General features: G+C 41.6%; 3 protein-coding genes across 6 annotated transcripts in view; all 3 read right to left on the bottom strand.

Annotated features, from left to right (window-relative positions):
• Nucleotides 1-6,902: 6,902 nt before the first annotated feature.
• Nucleotides 6,903-8,970, bottom strand: LOC148409214 (syncytin-A-like). Its single transcript, XM_088439908.1, is given in 2 exon segments — nucleotides 6,903-8,564; nucleotides 8,566-8,970. Coding segments are annotated over 2 exon segments (1,239 nt in total). The 3' UTR covers nucleotides 6,903-7,730.
• Nucleotides 8,971-11,165: 2,195 nt separating this feature from the next.
• On the bottom strand, nucleotides 11,166-12,148 carry LOC148409213 (uncharacterized). Its single transcript, XM_088439909.1, has one exon. It carries the CDS (start codon nucleotides 12,145-12,147, stop codon nucleotides 11,167-11,169), a length of 981 nt encoding a protein of 326 aa, XP_088296035.1. The 5' UTR covers nucleotide 12,148; the 3' UTR covers nucleotide 11,166.
• A 4,200-nt stretch (nucleotides 12,149-16,348) lies between these two features.
• Nucleotides 16,349-24,164, bottom strand: part of LOC148409212 (rho GTPase-activating protein 23-like) — an 80,873-nt gene continuing 73,057 nt past the window's right edge. For 3 of the 4 annotated variants that reach the window (XM_088438266.1, XM_088438265.1, XM_088438267.1), the window contains one exon: nucleotides 16,349-24,122. In XM_088438266.1, coding sequence (XP_088294392.1) covers nucleotides 23,274-24,122 — 849 coding nt within the window. In that variant the 3' untranslated portion in view covers nucleotides 16,349-23,273. The remainder of the gene's footprint in view (nucleotides 24,123-24,164) is intronic. The other variant, XM_088438268.1, reaches the window with a different exon arrangement.

The raw sequence follows: 24,164 nt of genomic DNA, 5'->3' as shown, positions 1-24,164 counted from the left end.
TTCTGATGTTATTCTGACTGTTTGCTTATTTTAATGTAAGGGACTTTTTGGTATAACATAAATAAAACTGACATTGGCATAATTATTATTATCAAGCTACCACATGTTGCATAAATGAGTTATGTTGTTCTGATTCTTCTGAAAATGTTGCGTCTCCCACTTAAGTAAAGTTGGCAAGATATTGGCAGATTCGGACTTTCGCGATCAATACCTCTCAGACAAAACGTCGTCGAAACACCAAAGTTGCCTCCTTCATAACACGGACTACCAGCTACAATGTCAAAAAAAGACATTTGTAAAATATTTAAACCGTTTCTTTCGCTGAAAAGACGCAATTGATCTCTATGAGCAGCAGAGGCTGGGCGAGTGCGCAAGGGACCGTCTGCAAATTTCCAGACGAGGAGAGAGAAAAAAAAAAAACAATAACGCCACAATTTGTGATTATGAATTCAACGAACACATCAAAGACATTAACATAATCTTATTGGAACAGTGCTTTTGGATTAAAAAAAGAAGCGTTTGTTTAATTTTGGACAAGTTTTGTTCTTAAAAATCATTAATAAACTAAATATTAATCTATAGCTCCAATATTGTTTAATATAAGGAGTCCAAAATCACTGGGCACATTAATGACATTTTCATGATCACACTACAACACTCTTTTTTTAAATAAATTATTTTGATAAATATTGGGGATTTATTTTAAATGCTTGTTAATCATGTATACCCTCAAAATGAATCACTAGCTCCCCTTTTTGAGTTGGGGTAAACACTCCTAAATCACTACAACCATTAAAGAAGTACTCCCAACTATGCTACAACTGCTGGCTTCCTAATAAATTCCTTTGCCTAATTTTAAGGATTTTTTAAATGCATATTGACCATAATTTACCAATATACTGATCAATAGCTCTGCTGTTGAATGGGTTAGGGACTCCAAAATCAACACACACATCAGTGACATTCCTCCCTTCATGCTACATTCTCTGGTTTTAAATCAAATCCCTCTGCCTAATTTTAAGGATTTTTTTTAGGATTATTGATCAATATTTACCAATATATTGATCAATAGCTCTGAGTTTGGTTGTGTTAGGGACCCCAAAATTACCACACACATCAATGACACTCCTCCCCCTTATGCTACATTCCCTGGTTTTCAAATAAATCCCTCTGCCTTATTTTAAGGATTTTTTTTTATGCTTATTGATCAATAATTAGCAATATATTGATCAACAGCTCGGCTGTTTGTTGGGTTAGAGACTCCAAAATCACCGCACACATCAGTGACATTCCTTCCTTCATGCTACATCCTCTGGTTTTCTAATGAACCCCTTTGATTATTTTTAAGGATTCTTTTCTGACTTTTGATCAATGTTGACCAATAGCTCTGCTGTTGGTTGGGTTAGTGGTATTAATTTGAAAACCAGAGAATGTAGCATAAGGGGAGGGATGTCATTGATGTGTGTGGTGATTTTGGAGACCTCAACCCAACCAACAGCAGAGCAATTGATCAATATATGGGTAAATATTGATCAATAATGATAAAAAAAAAACCTTAAAAATTGGCAAAGGAATTTATTTGAAAACCAGAAAATGTAGCATAAGCGGAAGGATGTCACTGATGTGTGTGGTGATTTTGGAGTCTCTAATCCAACCGACAGCAGAGCTATTGATCAATATATGTGTAAATTTTGATCAATAATCATAGAAAAATCTTTAAAATTTGGAAAAAAGATTAATTTGAAAACCAGTGAATGTAGCATAAGGGGAAGGATGTCACTGATGTGTGTGGTGATTTTAGAGTCCCTAACCCAACCAAACTCAGAGCTATTGATCAATATAGAGATATAATGTTCTCACTGTCATTCAGAGAAATTGTTTTTGCGATTGGCTCAATATATTTTTTTCTGACGTGTACACAAGCCCAAGTGCGCCTACCCTCACCTAAAGCGTAAGCAGTGCAAATTGGAAATTTAAATATGTTGATGTAGATGCATTATGTTGAATACATTCGATGAAAACTATTAACTATTAACCCTAACCCATACACACACACACGCACACGTGTGCGTGTGTGTGTGCGTGTGTGCACTGTGGACCCCCGTGTTACAGCGTCATGTTGCGATGTGGAATACTGAGTTTTTTCGTCTCCCCCTTTACGATATTTTCCCTGCTAATAGTTTAGATTCCTGTGTAAAGGTATATAAACAGTATTAGATTCAGTGCAACTATCTAATTCAAGACATTGGGTTGATTTTGAGTTTAAGTGGAAAAACTGAAAAGTAAAGTTGGTTTTGGTAGCTGTTTACAAGAGTTACAAAACCTATTTGGTGCTTACTTTATGGAAGGAAGTGAATAAAGGTGGGGTTGACGACATAAGACGGAATGGGACGGGGGGTGATGACGGAAGTTGGCGACGGACCGGCTGTTGTCTGACAGACAGTCTGACTGACAATTACAATTTTCAGCATGAAAAGAATGGCCGGCTGACGATGATGTAAAGGGGGCTGGGCACTGACGACTGTTGGACCAGCAAAAAAATGTCAGTTGCCCACCTCTGCAAATACTTATTCTCATCATTTATTTTTTTGGGATTATTTTCTCCTTTTCAAGTTAGTGGATTTGCAAGAACCAATTTTAGTTTTCTTGTCTGTACAGTATTTGTTTTTCTTCACAGTTGCAACGCTTGGTCGTACTTGGCTTTCTTCAATGTCAATAAGGCATAAAATGTATTAACTGCTGGAGAGTAGTGTTTTAAATTTTCCAGCCAGCATCCCAAATGTCAAAATAAAATTAACATTATTGGCATGATAACCTGCAAATATTTGGTCAGATTCACACTTGTGAAAACAATATTTAAACTAGTACGTATTTGATTAATTTCATAGCCTGATCAGTTTTGACAAGTATGGAGATTTAGTATTTAGATATCCTTTGTTTTTTATTATTTAAATGTTGAGATGTAGCCAAAAGGAAAAGAGTATGACCTGCTGCGAAAGCCAAAGCAAGTTTAGACAATGTGCGTTTGGGGTGTAAGTAGAAAATGTGAATAATCTGGACATGTAAATGACTGGCTTTAGAATTGTTAATACTGCATTAACAATTGCTGAATAATGTGCCTGTTATATTTCTATACAGGTACCTTATAAGAGCGGTTCTCAGCCAGTCAAATTTTCTTATGCGACAGACCAAAGAAGCCTTCATGGAGTTTATACCAATACATAAGATTACAGCCTCAATCATAATGGCTCAGCAAAGCCTGGCATCCCAAATATGCAACCAAAAGTAAATCACAATAACATGGATATTTCCTGCTTTATCCTTTACTTCAATGACATACACAAAACCACATCATTCTACTTACAAAGACCCAATTTTGTTCTTTTAATTACTTCATCTATTAAAAACAGCCATGCTAAGCTCGAGCTTAACACTAGATGGTCCAACATTTTGCTCTACTACCTATAAAGACCACCGGATTACACCAAGGATTTTAGCTAACACCCTAAATTACCTGTGAACGGCTAACTGTGTGATGTGAACTGAACAAAAGAGAAGTTGCAAACTCACTTTATCTTGTTGGGGGAGCATCGGACACGCAAATGTCATTATGTGGGGTTGGAAGAGCTTGCACAGACCCATCTTTTGAAAACTTCAATCAAGATAAGAAAGGTTGCAACACAATTTTATCTTGCTGAGAGAGCAACACACACGTTCTTCCTCTGATGGTGAGATTTATTGATAAAAATCGACCAAAAAAAAAAAAAAAAAATCAAAATATATACAGTATTTGCGTCATCAGGGTGCAGTCAGTTTTTGTGAGTAAATACATTTCAACAGTCATTCACTACCCAGTCGACCAGGGGTGTGCAATGTGATGCAATTGGTGACAAATGACCCCTACACATCAGAATTTGCAGCAAACATACCAGTTTTTGCCCTTTTCACTGCGGGTGGACATGTCATCAAATTGTGGATGTTGCATGATATATTTGAAGCGGGTTTGGGACATTATTCAAATGATCTGTGGGTTTCCCAGGTTTGTTGACCAACAGTCATTTAATGATGGGCCCCTGGTGACTGAGCGCAAGAGTCCACCCCAGGAAGAAAATGGAGGCTGCAAGAAAACGCCGAACTCTTTAATTGGTGCTAAATGGAAAAAAAAACAAAACTGAAAAACTCCACAAAAGCTCCACTCTTACTTTTTTGCATTTTTCACCTTGTTGGAAAAGAAATATGAAAAAGGGAATAATATGAAACAGAATCTTGCCTAAAGACAGTGGAAGGTTTATGTCTTCTCAATTTGAGTCATTGTGATTTACTTCACTCAAGATCATTTCCAATGCCTGTCGAGCATTGAGTCTTCTCTGCATTTTTGTTGTTTAGGAGTTTGCACACACAGAATTGTCAGAGAAATCTCTACAAGAAGACTAGGACAAACCTAGCTGCTAAGCAGCAAAAACAGTAACTCAGACCAGCCAAGATTGACTTTTCTATACCATGGCACAGGGAAAAAGCTTTGGCGAACGAACTCATGCGTTCCCAGCACTAATTCAATTCGCTCAAGCGTCCCTGCCTGGTTTGTATTCATTCAGCAAAGCACTGCAGATCACAAGACATAACAAAAAGAGCCAGTCGGGCGCCACAAACAGCTGGGCCAAGGTCCCAGCTCACACTTTCCTGCGTTAACAGCTTTATCTAAGGACTGGGGTGAGATGAACTAGGACTGCATACATGGATAGCAATGCACAGTATTCTAGACAAGAAATAAGCACATAATGAAGGCAACCTAATATATAATTTCCTTCACATATCCCCCCTGATTATCATTAAAACACATCAAACGAGGTCGAAAGATATTGCTTGAGCGGGAAGAAAACTACTCAAAAACCCAGTGGGAAAAAGGTAGAAACCCTTCCCAAGCAAGAGCTTGTTACAAAAGAAAAAAAAGCTAAAGCTCTTTTTGGTACAATACATGTATATACACATCACAAACCATATCAACATACTATGTCTAAAATCTTAGGTGCATCTTGAATGGTTCAGACAGTTGTTGAATCGTCGTCAGAATCGGGGTCAGAGTCAACAGGTTTTTAGTCAGTCATGGCCATGGTCACTTGCGCCGCTATTTTAAATTCAACAGCATCCATGAATTTGGTGGCACAGATCTTACAGAAGGGCACACCGCAGGTTATGCAGAGACATGACAGCAAGAGAATGCAGATGATGGCAGAAGCAATGGCTACAGCCACGCCCTTCCAATTGCCAAAGAAGTCCTGCAACCACTGCAGGAAGGGGTTGAGCTCAACTCCCTCTATACTTAGAGTTTTCAGTCTGCACTCCCTGAGCAGTGTCAGTGTCTCCAACACCGAGCCATTAGACAAAGTCTGTAAAGGAATAAATGCGCAACATTCACCTGATGGCAAAAGCTTGCACACACCACCCTTTTCTTCCAAAATCATGTCGAATGCCTGTCTGTTTTGAATAGTCATGAGTGAAGTAGCATGTAGTTGTGAGGCTGTGTGCGTAAAAGGTGTCTCCGTGATATCAGTCAACGTGTATACTTTATGATTGAAATATTTGAGAAATATTTGAGAAACCGAACACCAATTATGGGAAATGCGAACCCGCTGCATTTGCTTTGTCAATCAATTTGTCTTTGTCAGGAATGCTCCAGGCCCAGGGCATGCCAATTGCATCAAAAATAGACTGAAGTTTGTCTGGTGATTGGGACTGGTGGTCTGTCAGTGTTGCGTTTGGACCTATGGGTGGAGTTCTTAACACTGAAACAAACGTAGCGTTTCATTCACACTGTTCCCGTGATGTGGAACATACAGGAGCTGGAGGTTTCCCATGATGCTGGTGGGCAAACGCTGTCTGTGAGAGGTAGGCGTTTGTTGGTCGTCCGGATACAAGGGCGCCGCCCAGCACCAAGCAGCATGCTGCTCGGAGGAGTGCTGGCGGACAGGCCATTCTCCTGAGAGGGGTGTGTTTACCACAAAAAAACTTTTTCCCACTGTGGTCTTTCGTTGGTGCACCGTTCGTGCACTTGGGGGTGCTGATCCTCACTTCGAGGGACTGGCGTCGCTAGGCCCGTCAACAGGGGGTCGAAGGATCTTGCACTGCGACTGGTGGATCCAACCGTCGTGTCGTTCAACTTTCACCGCAGTTGGTGTCGCTGCGATCATCTGGAATGGGCCATCCCAGCATTCACTGTCCCAGTCGTCAGCACCTTGAGGAACACATGGTCTCCGATCTGGACCCGGGTTTTCTGTGGGATAGAACACACTGGCTGTTTGTGCCAAACAGTCTTTTCATGTGAACTGGAAACGAACATCCACTAGGTGGCTGGTCATGGGCTAAGTCTGCTAGTCCGTAAGGTCCGCCATATACTATTTCAAATGGTGCTAAAGTTTTTCCTTCAGCGGAACAATTCTCATTCCCGTAGCCACAATAGGAATGCAATCTAGTCCCTGGCTCTTTATCGCTTGCATTGTTTTTATGCGTATGACCTTGACTGTCCCATTTGTTCTTTCAACAAGCCCTTCTGATATTCAACAGTTCTCTAACTTTTGTAACAGCTTTTTTTCACAAAATGTAATCAATTGTCACTTTAATTACTCTCAGAATGCCAAATGTCAGTGTGATTCGATCACACAATGCTTTGACAACTGTTTTTGCATCACAATGCACTGTTGGGAATAAGTCAACCCACTTTAAGAATGCATCTAATATGACAAAACAATATTGCTTTCCTAATGCCTTATTTGATTCAATGTCTATTAAAACACTCTGGTCTCAGTTTCCCGCCTTGCTTCTGCAACAAAACTGATGTCATGAATCCCTGTTTAGCGGTCATTCTTTGCTCACATGGTTTGCTGTAATCCGGTAGTGCTGTTGGAATTTTATTTCTAATTCAACATAAACTCAAGTTAGTAATCTGACTCCAATTTGTGACCTTACCCAACTGCCACTCATCCAACAATTTGCGCGCTCGTTCTGCAATAGAAAGGTATCAGGAAGCCGGCATTTTCACACACGAGTGGATTTATTCCTAACACGCAGATCTAATACAAGCACCTGGGTCTCGGGTCCCTCTCAATACAGCCCTGTACGCCGCTGTTGCCACCAGCAGACGTACTCTCATCCGAGTTGCCCAGCAATGAGTTACACTTCACAATATGCAAATGGCACATCAACAAAGGCATCCTGGCATTATTTTATTGGCTATGTGTATACTGCAGTTAACTTTAGCTTGCTCTCATTGGTCTTTCTTCCTTTGCAGAATCGCTTGCTTACTCCTCCTGGTTGTAGTTTTCCTCAAAGTTGTTTTTCACCAGGTGCCAAGGCCATCTCGTCCCCGCGACTAGCACCGCTTGCTCTGAAACATTCCATTCTTACACTCCCTTGCACCCCATATTGTTTTGTTCACTTTACAGTCTCACACTCTCATACACAGAATGTAGCAACATCTAATGAACCACTTTAAGCTCAAACTCTTATATTCCTTTATTCCCTCTCATGACCTCAGACGACTGAGGTCATCACTCGAATACCTTGTTTTATTGTTAAACACGAACTAAAAATCAATAAACATAAACTAAAAGCAGTAAACAATTAAAAAACAGTAGAAAACTTAAAATCAGTAAAAAATTCATTCTAGTAGAAAATTAGTAGAAAATTTCATTCCCTCCTGATGGCCTCAGGTCCCTGAGGCCGCCTTCACATACTCACATCCCGGACTCCCGGAGGGCCACAGCTGTCTCCGCCTCCTGGGGGTCCTTCTGAGGGATCATCATGTACTGGCCACTCGGAGGGAGTGGCCCCAACGTGCGTTCAATTGTCTTGACAGTTAATGATCTGATACATGGAATACAGCAACATCCGCATAACACCATAATAGCGGCAAACACAGCGATAGAAATCAGTACTGATGCAATCAAGCTTTTGTATTTGCCAAAAACATTTAACCAGTCAGAGTACCAACTGGTGTCCACACCTAAGTGCTCCTTCATTTTGTTACTTAGCGTGCGCAGACCCTCCAATGCCTTAGTAAGGCGACCGTCAGGAGACGTATTGTTGGGAATCAGAGTACAGCACTGATCCCCAAAAATACCACACACTCCTCCTCTTTCAGCTAACACCATATCTAAACCCATTCTATTTTGGAATGCCATAAGAGACGTGGCTGCCAATTGCTCATGCACTGCCTCCAGTGCCGTGGTGGTGAAATTCGCCAATCGTTGGACATTGTAGTGAACATAATTAATCCGGTCCACATTTTTGTTTACTGTAATGAACAGAAAAAGACTCTCCAATCCTGCCACCACTTGATCCACCAATTTGTATTGATCAGGGACCCCTCTCGGAACTCCAATTGGATCTATGTATGTGGGGTCTCCTTCCTTCAACCATTCTTGCATGTCCCTTTTCTTCCTCGCCAAGAAGGGGATTCTTCCCCACCGTCCAACACCTTCCCAATTTATTCCGGCCATGTCTAATGCTGTCACACTAATTGGCATGATCAGCGTTACTAGGGCGCACTTACCTGAGGCATTGGGGGGGAAGCCTATCGTACAACACTTTCGCTCCACACCACAACCAAACATCAGCACGAGCGAGAGGAATTCCTGCTGGCAAAGACACATTTTCATTACACCATGACTCCTGCATATTTCCAATCCCAGGGCCAGTCCCATTTAACTTTAGGCAGGTGAAATTTTGTTGTGCAACATGGGTGTCGAAAATGGGCTTATTCTTTTCCATATGTGTCAGTGGAAAGGCCAAATCCAATTGGCTGCACTCTCCTTGGAGAGTCTTGTTATACAGGAAACCAAAGAGACAGGTTTTGGATACAGCAGTTGCTGCCATGATTTTCAAAACTGGTCTTGCACCTAAACATACCAAACAATTCTCGTTAGTATTGTTAGCGGCCTGTTCAGCCATCAGGAGCCAATTATTAGTGACCATAGAAATACCTGTGTCAGTTGTTTACACTTCAGATTTAGTAGTAGTTGTTGTGTCTGTGTCAGCGTCTTACCACCATCTTGCTCTGCTTCATACTATACCGTTCCATAGCAGGAATGATACACCATCTCTCGTTCTCCTTTCGCTCCATCACTTCTGTCATCCCGCACCATATGTTCAAACGCCAACATAGTCCACACAAAGCACAAGCCAGCAAGCAAAATAGTCAAAAAAGTTAAACATTTGCATCGTCGTCGTCTTTGTTCAGACACTTTCGAGTCCGACATTGATCCAATTCTCGCCATCGTCACATTCCCTCTCTTGACCTGCCCGTCCGGGCGGTCAACCTTTAAACTCACCATTGGTAGGCACAAAGTCTGGGGTCGGGCGCAACTGTGAGTAATGGTACCACTTTTGTCCTTTAGTTTCCAATTGGACAGCGTGTGAAGTTCTAGCCAAAACCCTAAACGGTCCTTTCCAGCGAGGTTTAGTCCACTTCCGGGAAAGCACCCCATGTCCTTCAAACAACTTCCGCGATGCCTCCTACCTCATCAGCTTCGGAGTCCTCTTACTCCCTGCACTAGTGGTGCCCCCGTCTCCTGCTAGCGCCGCCCCTGGCGTGCGCACGGGTGACTCCACATTCCCCTGCTGCTCTCTGCGCACTCTCTTTCTCTCATTATTCACAGCCTGTTCAATCAACTGTATGGTCCCTGGCGTCATCTCAACGCAGTCATGTCAAAAATTGCACTTGTCGTCAGCATCACTGTAACCTGTTCTGTGACACTTAGAACCCCAATTCACCAAGTCGAGTAAGATATAAAGGAGTAGTTGTTAAACGGATTTAAGCCAACTCTTCCAATTAATAAGTTGTCAACATATTGAATCAAATAGCGCCCTCCGGTACCTCTTCCGTTTGTTGCACTTCGCGCAAAAACTTATTTAAAAAATCCCAGGGCTTAGCCTCCTGCCTTGGGAGACGTATGTATATTGTAATGTACAGCCGTTAAATCTAAAAGCAAAATATTGTCTGTACTCTTCTACCAGTAGCAGGCAAAAACATTTATTAGCCAAATCAATCACAGTGAACTATTGCATTGTCGGGCTCAACCTGCTCAAACAGCGATGTTTGATAGCGGCACAAGAATGCAAGGCGTTTTCAGTAATTTTGTTAATTTTCCTAAAGTCAAATGCCATATGGTAATTTACACAATCCGCTTTCAAAACTGGGAGAATGGGAGTGTGGAAAGAGGAGTCCGATAACTCAAGGACTCCGACCTCACACAGTCCCTAAAGAGTGTTAGTAATGCGACCTGCCGACTTAAGTTTGCATGTGCATTGGAGCACTCCAAAATGATGATGTGTCACTTTGAATGATACCGGAAGAACGGGGTGGCAAAAACTTATGTCAGCGGGGCTCCCGGACCACAACGAGTCCGGCAACTTGTCCAAAAGCGGAGAGGCGTCCTCGTGGTCCGCGAGCTCCCTGCCGTGAAATCGAGAGCGTGTGACATGCTCCCTGCACTAGTGGTGCACCCAGGATCCACAGCGTCAACCTGGATACAAAAACATTCAGTGCTCTGGGAATACATTACCAAGGAAATTTCACTTTGTGTTCAATCACTGGCCAATTAGCATTACCACACAATGGGTCCCAGGTCACGTGCCTCCCAGCCTGCTCCTACAGCCAGTTATGTGTGGTGTGAATGACTCACCTATCATGAACAATTGAGATCGCTTATCTGTCAGTGATGTGTACGTCGCAATGCCTCGTCTCTCCACAAAAATGTGATGACTAGTCAATTTCCACTCATCGCCTTTGATTGTTTGAAATGCTTCCTAATAATTAAATCATTGTTGCAGGCATACAACAGTGTGAGATGGAGAGAGTCGGCTGAGGCAGGAGGAGAACAAGTCGATTCAGGGTTTTCACCGCAGGAACGTCAAGTAGACACTCCCTCCCTCCTTTAGTTCATGTAGATGGCTGCTTGTGTCTTTGTTCATAGGTCTTGCCACATGCGATGAATAGGTGTTTGATTTTCAGTCAACACCAAGTGGTGGGTGATAGTTTGTCCAGCAATAGAAGTCATTTTGTGGTGTGGAGACAGGTAGAGTTGTGGGAAGACCAACAAAACCCATCTTTGGCCCAGTCATCGTCATCTGCATAGAGGTGGCTGATGACCGCCTGCTGGTGTAGCTTGCTCAGTTGTTGCTGTCGCCAGGGAGCAGGGCCACGTTGCCCAAGTCCTTGCTTCGTGGAGGTTGTCTTCCTCTGTCTCCCCTCGGGGGAGGATGGCCCTGGTGCTGGCTTTGTTCTAGCCAAGGAAACGTGCACTGTCTCCACCAATGGTCCATACCGTCACACCTGAAGCAGCCTTGATTTGGAGCTTGGCGAGAGCCGCCATGACCTCCTTTGGTGTTCCCCCTTCCACAACACGCCCCTCTGCCTCTCGCCGGCCGTCCCTCAACCATCCACATCCGTTGATCTGCCACCCCCTTTTTGGACTTTGTGTCCTTTGCTTTTTTTTTTTTTTTTCGCGCTTGTGCTAATTGAAGTCTCAGAAGCCGTTCCTGCATTCCTTTCACTCCCTCATCCGATTTGTTTTGCCTGTGAACATATAATTTTACGTGGTGAGTCACATGTTGATTAAAATAACCGTCATTACCTTCCAGCAGATCAGGGTCTTCAGAAAGCTTCTCCCTGACCTCCATGGAAAGTGTGTCTAGATGCACATGTCTACAAATCACACAAAGCGGCTTGTCGCAAGATGGATGTGAACTGATCTTATCTGTCAACGCGGTCTGGCAAGCATTGAGGTGTGCAGCGGGATCCATGGTGGGTTTCAAGTCTGGAAGTTTTGCTACGGCTGACGCGGAAGAAGGAAAGAGATCCTGGAGCACAGCAAACAGTCGCATGGTGAAAGGAGCAAACAACCAATTGGGTTCAACCATATTAAGGCCGGAACGCCTCAGGACTTCGTCAGATTGGTGAATTGAGGAACAACATGCCTGGATTAATCTTACCATGTCGCCGCAAGCCAAATTCATACCATCAGTGTGTCTCCTGAAAGCTTGGATCCAGGGCTTGGCGCCGCCCATTAATGCGGGGAGCATCTTCTGCAAAAAATCTAAATTTTCCAACGTCATTTCTTGATAAACTAACCCACGAGGGGCTGGTATCATGGGGTAATTTCTCATTGGTCAGGTATATCTATCAGATGGTCTAGTTTGAAATTCAGATTGAGGTCTGATCTGACTCTTCATAATTAGTGGTCAAACAGTTGTTGTCATTTGTTGCTTGTCTACTCCAGTCATCCTCTGTTGAGTGCGCGCGTCGCATGTATGTGGCAAGAGGTTAGGAGTCAGTAGGAGGGAGGAGTGTGAAATCAAACAATGGGTTCCCCCCTCCCCTGTCTCAATGTCTGTGTCTGTTTTTTTTTTTCCTCATACTGGCTCTAAATTTGTCCACTAAGGACAACCACTCTGGATCTTGGGATGCATATTGTCCACAGTTCGCCTGTCTAACTGCTCTGTCCAGTTGTATGTCTTTGAGTTGGGGGTCATCTGGTCAGTCACCACGATTTCCTGTCGATTTCCCCCGCCTATGTCCTCTACAACAAGTTTTAGTCTGTCAGTCCTTTCAGTATTTGCAGTCTCTACAAAAATTCCTTCCCCACCCAGTTCGTAAACTGAGGCTTGCAAAGTTACTCGTTGACCATTAGATGCAGTTTGGGATGGCTCAGTGTGCTCAGGGGTGCAGCGATCCTGCCCTGTTTTGTAACACCCAATGGCGGGTCAAAGTGACCCTCTTTTCCCTCCTGACCAGCAGCCACAGCAGTCATCATCAAACACATTTCATGCAAATTGCACTGCAACTTTTCATACTCCTTTATTTTTCTTTGGTTAAATTTCTCCTTTGTCCATCCACTTTCCTCTATCTTCTCCCTCAACTCTTTTTCCACTGCAATGACTTCCCTTTCTGCCATTTGAAATCCTTAACCAAATGTGCAAATGTACATTTATCTCTATTAACCTTTTTATCCTCCTTCCATTTCACCCACACTTTTTCCACTTTGCTTGTTTTACTTTTTGCATCTTCTTTTCCACACATGCCAACAACTGACTTTCTAGTTCTCTCCATAACTCATCCATTGTTTTATGCCATCTTCCACCATAACTTTCACAACCAAATTTACAACATTCTGCATTCCTTTTTCTGTCACTGCCGCGCTAACTTCGACATGTCCCATGTTCCAGGTTCTCCGCAAAACAATTCATCCTTCTTTAATTTCAGAAACAACTTCTGACTTTTTCTTACTTATTCTTACTTAAATTTACTTTTTCTTACTTAAATTTTCTTACTTTCTGTTCCACTAATCAACTGTGATTCCAGTTTAGCGTAATGACCATTAATCTCCGACCAGACTTCAGTCCATTCGTCTGAAGTGCCACACCCGAGACCCCTATCACACTCCCTCTTATCCGCCATCCTGAAATCCACCCGTGTGTGTCCCAACCACTTTTTACACAGAACAATTTTAGTTTTCACACTCACACACTTTCACGCTTCCACACTGATACGTAAATCCCAGATTTTAAACCGTATCGTAACCACGAATAGTTCCAAACTATTCTAGTAGGTAAATCCCAGATTTTATACCCTACTATCGTCCACACTTTTACACTTTTACGCCGTTCCGCTCCTCCTTCCTCTTATAATTTAGCGTTGCCAATGTGCAGAATTTGAAAAGGAATCTGCTTACCTTGTTTCACTGTGGCGCCAAGAGGAAAGACGGTCGGACGTGTGGCTTCTTTATCAGGTCGTCACCTGGTGTGGACGTGGGTCCCAGACCCGAGTCCCAGACTCTTGTGGTTTTTACGAAGTCCCAGACTTCTTGAAGTCCCAGACTTCTTTTACCTCTCTTGCATCACGTCGGGGTCACCATAAATTGTTGGAATTTTATTTCTAATTCAACATAAACTCAAGTTAGTAATCTGACTCCAATTTGTGACCTTACCCAACTGCCACTCATCCAACAATTTGCGCGCTCGTTCTGCAATAGAAAGGTATCAGGAAGCCGGCATTTTCACACACGAGTGGATTTATTCCTAACACGCAGATCTAATACAAGCACCTGGGTCTCGGGTCCCTCTCAATACAGCCCTGTACGCCGCTGTTGCCACCAGCAGACGTACTCTCATCCGAGTTGCCCAGCAATGAGTTATACTTCACAATATGCAAATGGCACATCAACAAAGGCATCCTGGCATTATTTTATTGGCTATGTGTATACTGCAGTTAACTTTAGCTTGCTCTCATTGGTCTTTCTTCCTTTGCAGAATCGCTTGCTTACTCCTCCTGGTTGTAGTTTTCCTCAAAGTTGTTTTTCACCAGGTGCCAAGGCCATCTCGTCCCCGCGACTAGCACCGCTTGCTCTGAAACATTCCATTCTTACACTCCCTTGCACCCCATATTGTTTTGTTCACTTTACAGTCTCACACTCTCATACACAGAATGTAGCAACATCTAATGAACCACTTTAAGCTCAAACTCTTATATTCCTTTAGTGCCAATACGAATGAATTAATCAATTCCAATTTCACACTCTCCAATGCATCGTCAGCTTTTTTCATAAGTGATATCAAACAGTGGTCTAGTCAATTAAAAATAATTTTTGGAATTCATATGTTACAACAATTCCTCGCCTCAAAAATGACATAATTGTCTTTTGGTCTGTGTTTTTGGGCTTTTGCAATGGCCTGCTTTTGTCCGTCAATAACAATTTTGCCATCCTTATTGTTACGGGGCGAGGATGCTCATGAGTAAAGTGGACCCCAAAACAGACTGGACTGAAAGGTTGGAATTGAAATTGTTTAATAACAAAAAGAGCACGTAACACGCGAAGAGAAAAACAAAGGTCAGCCCGAAAGTAACAAACGAAAAGCACAGTAGAATTTGCACAGCTACAAAGGAACAACTGAGAACATACATAAAAGATATACTATATGGAATGGGACAACTAGAACCAGCTACTCACGGGGAGGGCGGATCAGCCGTAAGACGCCGTCGGGAGTCAAAAAAACGCAACAATGAAAAACGTACGCGTGGCGTTACTTGGAGAAGAAAACCAAAGAATCAAAAACGTATAGTGCAGACAAGCCGAAAAGGTACTCAGGTGGAACAAGGAACTAGGGAACAACGAGGAATGTGAAGCAACAATCCCACGGCGTCTGACTGTGCCGGCTGCGCTTAAGTAGTCTCAGGATTACTGATATGAGACAGGTGCGCAGCTGGTGACGCCGCCCTCCCAGGATCGTTCCTAGCTTCTCTGCAATGCCCAAAAAAGCCTGCAGGGGGACACCAAGAGCAGAGACCATGACACTTATCTCGTTAGTTCTGCCAACCTTCTTCCATTTGTTTTCACTTGCCCAAAATCTTTCTTGCCACAAGTCCAAAATTCTTATGCATTCAATTTTGTCTTTCAACTCTCTCTTACAACCTTCTTTTTTTCTACCACAATACCTGTTTCCAACACAATGCACTTCCTCTTCTCCATCACACCAGAATTTCTGTTTTCTTCCCTACATTCTTCTACCTTTCTTCTACTACTCCACTCTCAGTTGAATAGTCAATTTATCTAATCTCTGAGTGTTGGCGTTCACTCACGTCTACATTTTTGTTTGTAGTATAATTCCATTTAGTCTTGCATTTTTTCAGCTGCTGTCAATATGTTCAGCCAGTTTATCCATTATCTACCATAATGCGATTAGTTTTTAGAAAACTCTTACAAACTATAGTATATCAAACAATTAACATTTCAACTGGTTCTTCCTCCTTTGGCACAGTTGAATCTATTTTACTGTAAAATCTGATACTATCATGCTAATCTCTTCAAACAGTTATTACACTATAAGGCATCAATCTTCTACCTTCTAGATTCATATTTTGTAAGGTGCCAGGCTTTCCTCTGCTTTTATGTTCTTGTTTTTTGAGCAGGGCCAGTATACAAAAATAATTCTGCCCTTTCTGCCTCTTTTTGTCTTAACATGCAGGGTTTGCAACTTGGATCATGAAATACAACTCCCTATCACGTATCTATGCAATTTTCTATACAGGTGTGGTTGGCAGAGAAGGGTCACATTCCTGTTTTCAGAAAGTGGAGGATAAATTACAAAATTCGTAAGTTGCAGTTGCGGTAAAAAGGGAGGCAGAGGCCTCTGATTGCCACCTCTGCTCTCCGAGCCCCTGCTTTGTCCCATTATCTGCGATTCCCGCAAGCAGCTTTGTTTGGTGTCTAATTGGTGTCAGAGAAATCTCAGAAAAGAAGACTAGGACAAGCCTAGCTGCTTAAACAGCAAAAAGAGTAACTCAGACCAGCCAAGATTGACTTTTCTATGCCGGCATAGGGAAAAAAGCTTGGGCAAATGTAACTCGTGGGTCTTCCAACGCTAGTTTTCCACTGCCCAGCCGTTCCCCCCTGGCTTTTATTGAATAGAAGCATAGCAGATTACAAGACACAACAAAAGAGCCAGCCGGGCGCCACCGGCAGCTGGGCCAAGGTCCCGGCTCACACTTTCGTGCGTCAACAGTTCTATCTAAGGATAGAACCATGCCTTTTAAGCATGCAGACTAGATAAAGCATGAGCTAACAATGTCTTTTAGCCCAATTTCAACCAATTTCATTGTTTAATTCTAACAATCTAACATACAAACATGTAACACCAATAGTTATACACCAGCAAACTGACAGATACACATGCAGATCCACATCACACAACATACAGTTTACAACGTATATGCAGACTCTATAAAGCACATACAAGACACATTTTTTGCACACAACCATTTCAAATGGCTTTACTCCTTTGGGTTCATGTCAACCCTCAGTACTCAGATGTGGAGCTGAGACCCAGTCCCGAATAGGGGTCTTCTGCCGTGGCCACGGTCTTGCCTGGTTGTTAACTCCGCCTCTGAAAGCCTCAGGTGTCTAGATTTAAGAATATGGTGGTAAACTCAGGTATAAACTCTCAAATATAAACTCTCAATTGTTGGTGTCTGTTTTCCACCATTAATTTGGGTTTCCTGTCTGGCTACATTAGTTGCTGACAAGGCAGTGGCTGTAGTCAGATCATTTTCTACTTTCTTTTATTTTTTTTTTGTCCGCCTCTTTCATCTCTCATTTCTGTCTGGCTGTATCAACTAAAGCCTTGTGTTTAAACTGTTGTTTATCATCATGTTTATCCTTTTTTCTCTATCCTTCAGCAACAACTTTCTCAACACTTTTTCCAATTCACGACAGTCATCTGCATCCCCTGAAAAACTGTATTGGTTTTTCCATTTTTACGTAGTACTTTCTATTTCTGCTGAACGTACATTTTCTTTCAACTCATCTACAGTGTAACAACATTCCTTTTCCCATTCCGCCTCCTTGGGCCAAGTTGCGACCTCAGAGGACTTATTTTTGTTACTCATGATTAACTATGTTTCCTTTGTTACGGGAAAAATGCTACGTGTCTGGTGTCGTTTCGGATACCGAGCTTATAGATCGAAAAGCAGATCTCCGCAGGTGTTTATACATGACCGTTTCACCAGTTTTAGATTTCCCGTCACTCAGGACATTCTCTCCACGTTTATCCCACACTCATACCTCACAGAAATGATCAGTAACTTTGCACCGGATGTTAAACTTTTTCTTTTTAGGTCAGACCGTTCGTTTTTACTCCGATGGACTGTTCTTTTAAGATCCAAAGGACCATTCAGACTCGTTACACTGAACCCGTCAAGACGTTTGTTTAAGGTCCGATGGACCATTTCATTTAAAGTCCGATGGACTGTTCAGACTGAACCCGTCAGACTTGTCAGGCTGACCTCTACTGTTCATTTAAGGTCAGATGGACCGTTCGTTTAAGGTCCGATGGACCGGGCAGACTGACCTTTTTGTTCCTGCAATCTTTCCAATGTCGAGTCTCTCTGGTTCGTTGGATGGTGTTTGCGTTCCTCCGGTGAGTGGTGTCCAACGTCTGGCCTTGTGGAAAGGAGGGCTTCCAGAATCCAACAGATTCCAACGGTGCACGGATTGGTTCAGTCATCGTCAATCGTCCACCGGAGAAGGCGTTTTAACCATCCGGCTCGAAAGACCAATTTATGTCAGGGTTATCTTTAAAAGTAGACTAAGACAAGCCCTGCTGCTAAACAGCAAAATAGTAACTCAGACCAGCCAAGATTGACTTTTCTCCGCCTAGGCAAAGGGAAAAGCTTGGCGTACATACTCATGCGTTGCCAATAGCATTTTCGTCGCTCAAGCGTCCCCGCCTGCTTTTTTATTCATTCAGCAAAGCATTGCACATTACAAGACATAACAAAAAGAGCCAGCGGGGCACCACCAACACACTTTCCTTCGTTAACAGCTTTATCTAAGGACTGGGGTGAGATAAACTAGGACTGCATAGACAGATAGCAATGCATACTATTCTAGACAAGAAACAAGCACATAATGATAACAACCTAATACATGATTCCCTTTACAACCTTGGTTCTGGGGTCATGGATTGTATGGATTATCGTATTTCTCCGAGTACGTTCGTTTTTTTTCTCTCATTTTAAAACCCTATATTAGGGGATGTTGACTAATAACGGCATAACTCAAAACAGACCAATTTTCTCCACATATCAGTGCTTGAATAACATTAATTTGAATAATGATTCAAAATAAGTAAAATCATGTCATGTACAAGGCTTAAACTGATAATTTACACTTGTCCTCAAAATTATTCATACTCTTGTGAATTTTAATTTTCTTTTGTGTGTCTGTGAAAACTGATTTTATTTCTTACTTTCTTTGTGAGTCATGTATGAACAACAAACAATGAATGGAAACAATACTTTATTCATAAGAATTTTAATTTCAAACTGATATTGTTGATAGATTTCCATAAAGTGTTATGTTAAAAAAATTATTCATACCCCTGTCAATACCTCAACAAAAATGTCCCAAATGTGTACATGTTGATGCTAAATGCTATTTCAAGATTTCAGCAGGTGAATATACGCATGTTTTAAAACAAATGTTGAAAAAAAGAACATAAAATAATTTTTGAAAAGTCCAAATGAAAAAAAGTCTCACGGTTGTACTAAGCATCTAGACATAATGGTCAAGAAGAAAGACCTGCAGCAGGACCTGTGTTAGAATCTTGTGTGTGTCCACAGCAAGGGAAAAGGTTACCAGACCATTTCCAAGCAGTTTGGTATCCCTGTGGCAACCATCCAGAGCATCATAAACAACCACATGCGTTTCAACACTGTTAAAGCCCTCAGTGGGCATGGCAATTATAAGGTGCCACTCAAACATGCCAGGAAAGTAGGGTGAAATGTTAACATCAACTGTCAGACCCCAACTATGGTCCTAATAGAAACACTTGAACAGGCAGGGATGACAGTCTCAAATTCTAATGGGCCAATATTCTACAGAATTCTACAGGAGGAATGCAGAATGAAGGTTGACACATAGAGGAGTGGTCTGCAGGTAGTTTTAAAAAACAAAACCTATGATATTCGATTATTAACTCGAAAATGTGCGATTCCTGGAGAAATTGCATGTGAAGGTGTAAGTGCTGAAAGGAGAGGCGTTGAATGGTAGAATGATGTCAAATGTTTGAATGGGTTAACTCTGTGAAGAGATGTGAATATTACAAAGTTGGAACGGTTTGAATAGGCCAAATAGAAGACACAAAGTAAAAACTGAAAGAAGTGGAAATTGTGTGCGTTTTCAAATTGCAAAAATGTAAATCAATCGGTGAAAGGAAGTGTATGACAGTGGAAAGAACAATCTTTAACTTATAAAGCAGGAAGGGTTTGAAAGGGCAAATTAATGTAAAAAATTCAAGGGAAAAACTGAAAAAAAGGGCAAATTGTGTGGGTATTCAAATTGCAAAAATATAACTTAAAGTGTGAAAAGAAGTGAATGCCAATGGAAAGAACAATCTTTAACATATAAAGTTGGAACTGTGTGAATAGGCCAAATAATGTAGAACATACAAGGAAAAAACTGAAAAAAGTGGAACATGTGTGGGTATTCGAATTGCAAAAACATAAATTAATAGGTAAAAGGAAGTACGTATATGGCAGTGGAAAGAACAATCTTTAACATATAAGGGTCGCAAGGTTTGAATAGGTCAAATAATATAGAAGATACTGGATAAAAAGGTGTACTCAGTATTTTTTTGGTTTTCCATCAATAAAATACCTATTAGACTTCGTGTTTCTTCAATTGTTTGTTGTTTTAAATCTTTTACTTGTTTGTCACATATAACACCTGAAGAAACATGCATAAATGAAAAGGTTTTGTCACATAAATAAAAAAAAAACAAAAGACATTTCTAGGATTTGAATAATTTTGAGGACAAGTGTACACCTCTGATTTGATTGCAGAAATGCACTTTTGTCAAGCGTCGCCTTATTGCTTCTTGTTGCCAACAATGAAGCTGAGTGGATCATTTTTCCAGTGGAAAAGATGGCTAGACTTGTCTCCTTCAGCTCTTGGATGTGTGCTTGAACAAACATGGATGTCAGCAGGTAGGGGGAGAAACAGTGAAGGGCAACCTTCCACTCTCTGATCTCACAACAGTCATCACTTGGCTAAAGAACATCCCAAATAAGATGATCAGCAAATCATCTCTGAAGACCTCCATTTCAAACAAATTGGTTGGGTCCCAAGATGACTACCCATGGAAAATGAGGATGTTTGAACAATTGACAAGGAGATAGGGTGAGCTATTTGGCATTTCAGATAGTCATGATGACTTTTAGGGCTTTTCGACAAATTAACTACGCGTATGCGTACATTGCTTTATTTGTCTTGTTCTGCCCCACCCCCTCCCCACATAACCGCAACAGTATGTTATTCAATATATGATGAAGAAATGCATCAAAAAGTACTCTAATTTCATCATTTTAATAACGCACAGCATGTGTTATAATTGGGCAGCAATGATCTATGTAACCACTAAAGTTGGGGTTAGATTTATCATTGCATTTTTGTAAAATTCACCCAAATTGAAGTAAAAAAGCGAGGTCAACTTGTACTTGGAGAATTAAGGTAGGTATAACATGATAGAAAACAAAACAACAAGAACAATGTAATTCATTGTCATTTGGACATCTTTGAACATAGTGACCTGGCATTGAAACTTCAGCTTGTGCCACATTTAACCTCATGTACAGTTGCAACAAAGTGTGGGAATCAGGTTTCTGAGATATATAATTAATGCAACAGTTTTCCAGGTCACCTTTTCAGCATTTTAAGAATCTGTCAAGTCGGACACAGACTTTGAGTGATTAGCCTTTAAATGGTGCATCTCGGCAGCTCCGCCTTATTTTGCGTTCCCCCCTAGCCTACGGCGAGCGACAGAACCAACAACAATCTGCGGAAATCCCGCTACAATGATCCTTCTCACTACGTATGTAATATCAACAGCGGCCAGAGGCGGCGACAAAAGTTTCAATGTCGCAAACAAGTGGCTGAGACCATGCTAAATATTGTGCTGACAATGCTGCACTATCGTTAGCTTAGCACAGTAACTACGGTTTAACAGGTGTTAAGTGAAGCAAACGCTGCACATACCAGTTGTCCCAAGTTCTCGCTTCCGCCTTTCTACAAGCCAGGTGAGTGCTTTTGCTTGGCTCTGTTTTGTATTGAAAGATCAGCTGGCCGCGTTGGATCGCTCCTGGCGACCGCAAAGCGGCCGCCATGATTCATTCCTGCCCCCTGCGTTAGCCGTTGAATGTTCCCGAAATTGATTGGCTGTCATGACGCGAAACGCGAAAAAAGTTAAAAAAAAATATGTAACCACGCGAAAGGCGAAATTTCGCTTCTCGTGACCGCGCGCGGCCATTTGCGTCGCTCCATTTGCGTCCATCGTCCATCGCCCGACGCGCATTCGCGCCCAGTCGCATGAACTCTATTGACTACAATACAAAACTCTCCGCTTTTTCGCCTCTTTCCCGTTCGGTGTGCACCAGCATTAAACTAAATCATCTCCAAAACATTATTTTGGGTGCAGCTCATGCGGCCCGGTACCAGTTGATCCATGGACCGGTACCGGTCCGCGGACCGGGACCAGGGGTTGTGGACCACTGCCCTAATCAGTTCCAGGGCCCCCCAAAATGCCTCTAAACCCTTTAAATGAATGTTAATGAATTCTAAAAATGCATCAAACTCTGTAAGAAATACTAGTATATTAGAATTACATTAGTTCATAATAAAATGTTATATAGATAATAATTAAAAAAAAATACTAAACCTCTCAAATTAATCACATTACTGTAGCAGTTGACAATATTAATGCTGTTCACTTGTTTGCCTTGAGATGGTGCTGGTGTGTTTGTAACGAGTGGAGAAAGAGACATTTTTTTTAGGATGTTCAATTTGTAAATTTTAATTTTACATTTACAGAAATCCATGAATCATTTACAAGTCCACAGAAGAAATAATATTTATTTTTTAGATTATTTTGAGCATGTAAGTTTACCTAAGTACAGTTTGGGGTCATGCAAAGTGCTTCCTGTGTGATGGAATTGTTACAGTGCTAATGACGTGCCAACGTGAATGTCAGACGCGACAGCCTAAAGTGGTATGTTACATACACATTTTTATGTGAATATGTACAATGTTAGCCATAGCGAATGTCAATTTTATGTTTGTTAGTTATATGGTGTAAAATTTTGATGGGAAGTGTGGATGAAACGAGTAAAGCTGAAAAGTGGAAAACCAAAGTAAACATCACCGCAAAAAATTAGTGTCTTGTTTGTGGGCAAGTTGGCATATTAACCGATAGTAAAAATGCATCACAATTTCCCAAACTGTAACAAATATGGTCCCTATCACGGTTTATGATAACATATTATATTGCGGTCATGTTGGCATGAGCGCTGGTGTCTCATATGCCAACAATGTCGCTTTTTGTATCTTGAATTTTTTCTCGTTACGAGAGACAATATTTTTCCACCGAGGTGTTTTATAAGCTGAATTTTTTGTAGCAAGCGGAATTCGTAAGTAGAGGTACCACTGTATATAGATAAACACACACTTTGTTGTGTGTTTGAAGGAGTGAATGACTGCTAAAAGAGCAGAATAAGTGCATTAGTTGTTGACCAAAAAATACCATCATCCAACACTGAGTTGACACTGATCTAATGTCTTTGCCTCAGACACGTGAGTAAACTTGATATGCCAACAAATTTTCAAGGCAAATTAATTACTCCAATTTAACACTAGCTGAAACATGATGGGGAGTAAATTTGAGTGAATGTGTTAAACAACCACAGCGTGGCAACGCCAGGCTTTCCTTTTATCCCATATATCCATGCCTGGGTTCTGCCAAACAACAGACGAAGATGCTGGGGAGTTGTGATCAACTAATAATGAATGAGAGCTTTCCCCTTGGACAAAACCAGGGACTGGGTTTATTTGTGATTTATGATGACCAACGACTACCTCATTAAATGTGATGACTTCCACTTGCTCTGCTTTCCATTCCCTCATGATATCGTCCCTATGGCTCAGGCCAAAGTTCATTGACAATGCCTTAGTCCTTCTACCTCTGTATTTCTTTTTCAATGCTGACACTGGCTGACTCCAGCCTGGTTGCAGATTGCTTTGATTTTTTGAAGCCTGGAAGAGCCCTGGAAGACTTGTTGGGAAAATCCACAAAGGGAGTTTGGATCGTCCCTTTGTCAAATTGTGAGGACTGGTTACAGTTAAAGGTCTTGGGTATGTGTAATTTATGTGGTTGTGTGAATAGAGGAATCTGTTTGGACAAATCTGCGAAAAGGTTCTGGGGTGTTTTTCAGCTTGAATTTTTTTTCCCATCATATTGCACATTTCACAGTCTTTTCCCATGGTGTATTTTCTTACAGTTACTCCATTTTTATTGGCACTGATTCTTTCTTGAGTTAGAATACAATGTTCGGTGTTGTCTCGTCGAGCCATTTCTTTGCCATCCATTTGTTCTTTTTCCCCGGAGTTTCTGGGTTTCACAGAGACTTCATCTGAAGTGCTGCCTGGGAGATAGCCATTGGGGCAATTTTTACGCTTGCATGTCACAAAGGACTTAGAAGGGCTGTCCCTGGTGATCAGGTCTTTCACTGAGCTCAAACCAAGCTGAAACATGTTCAGGTTCTGTCATTCAAATGTTTGAGTTCC

The sequence above is a fragment of the Hippichthys cyanospilos genome, chromosome 17, assembly GCF_059441005.1.
Source record: "Hippichthys cyanospilos isolate Australia breed blue-spotted pipefish chromosome 17, RoL_Hcya_1.0, whole genome shotgun sequence".
In the NCBI taxonomy this organism is placed as follows: Eukaryota; Metazoa; Chordata; class Actinopteri; order Syngnathiformes; family Syngnathidae; genus Hippichthys; species Hippichthys cyanospilos.
Note: the sequence above shows the minus strand (reverse complement) of the source record. Positions and strands in the feature narration are given on the sequence as shown.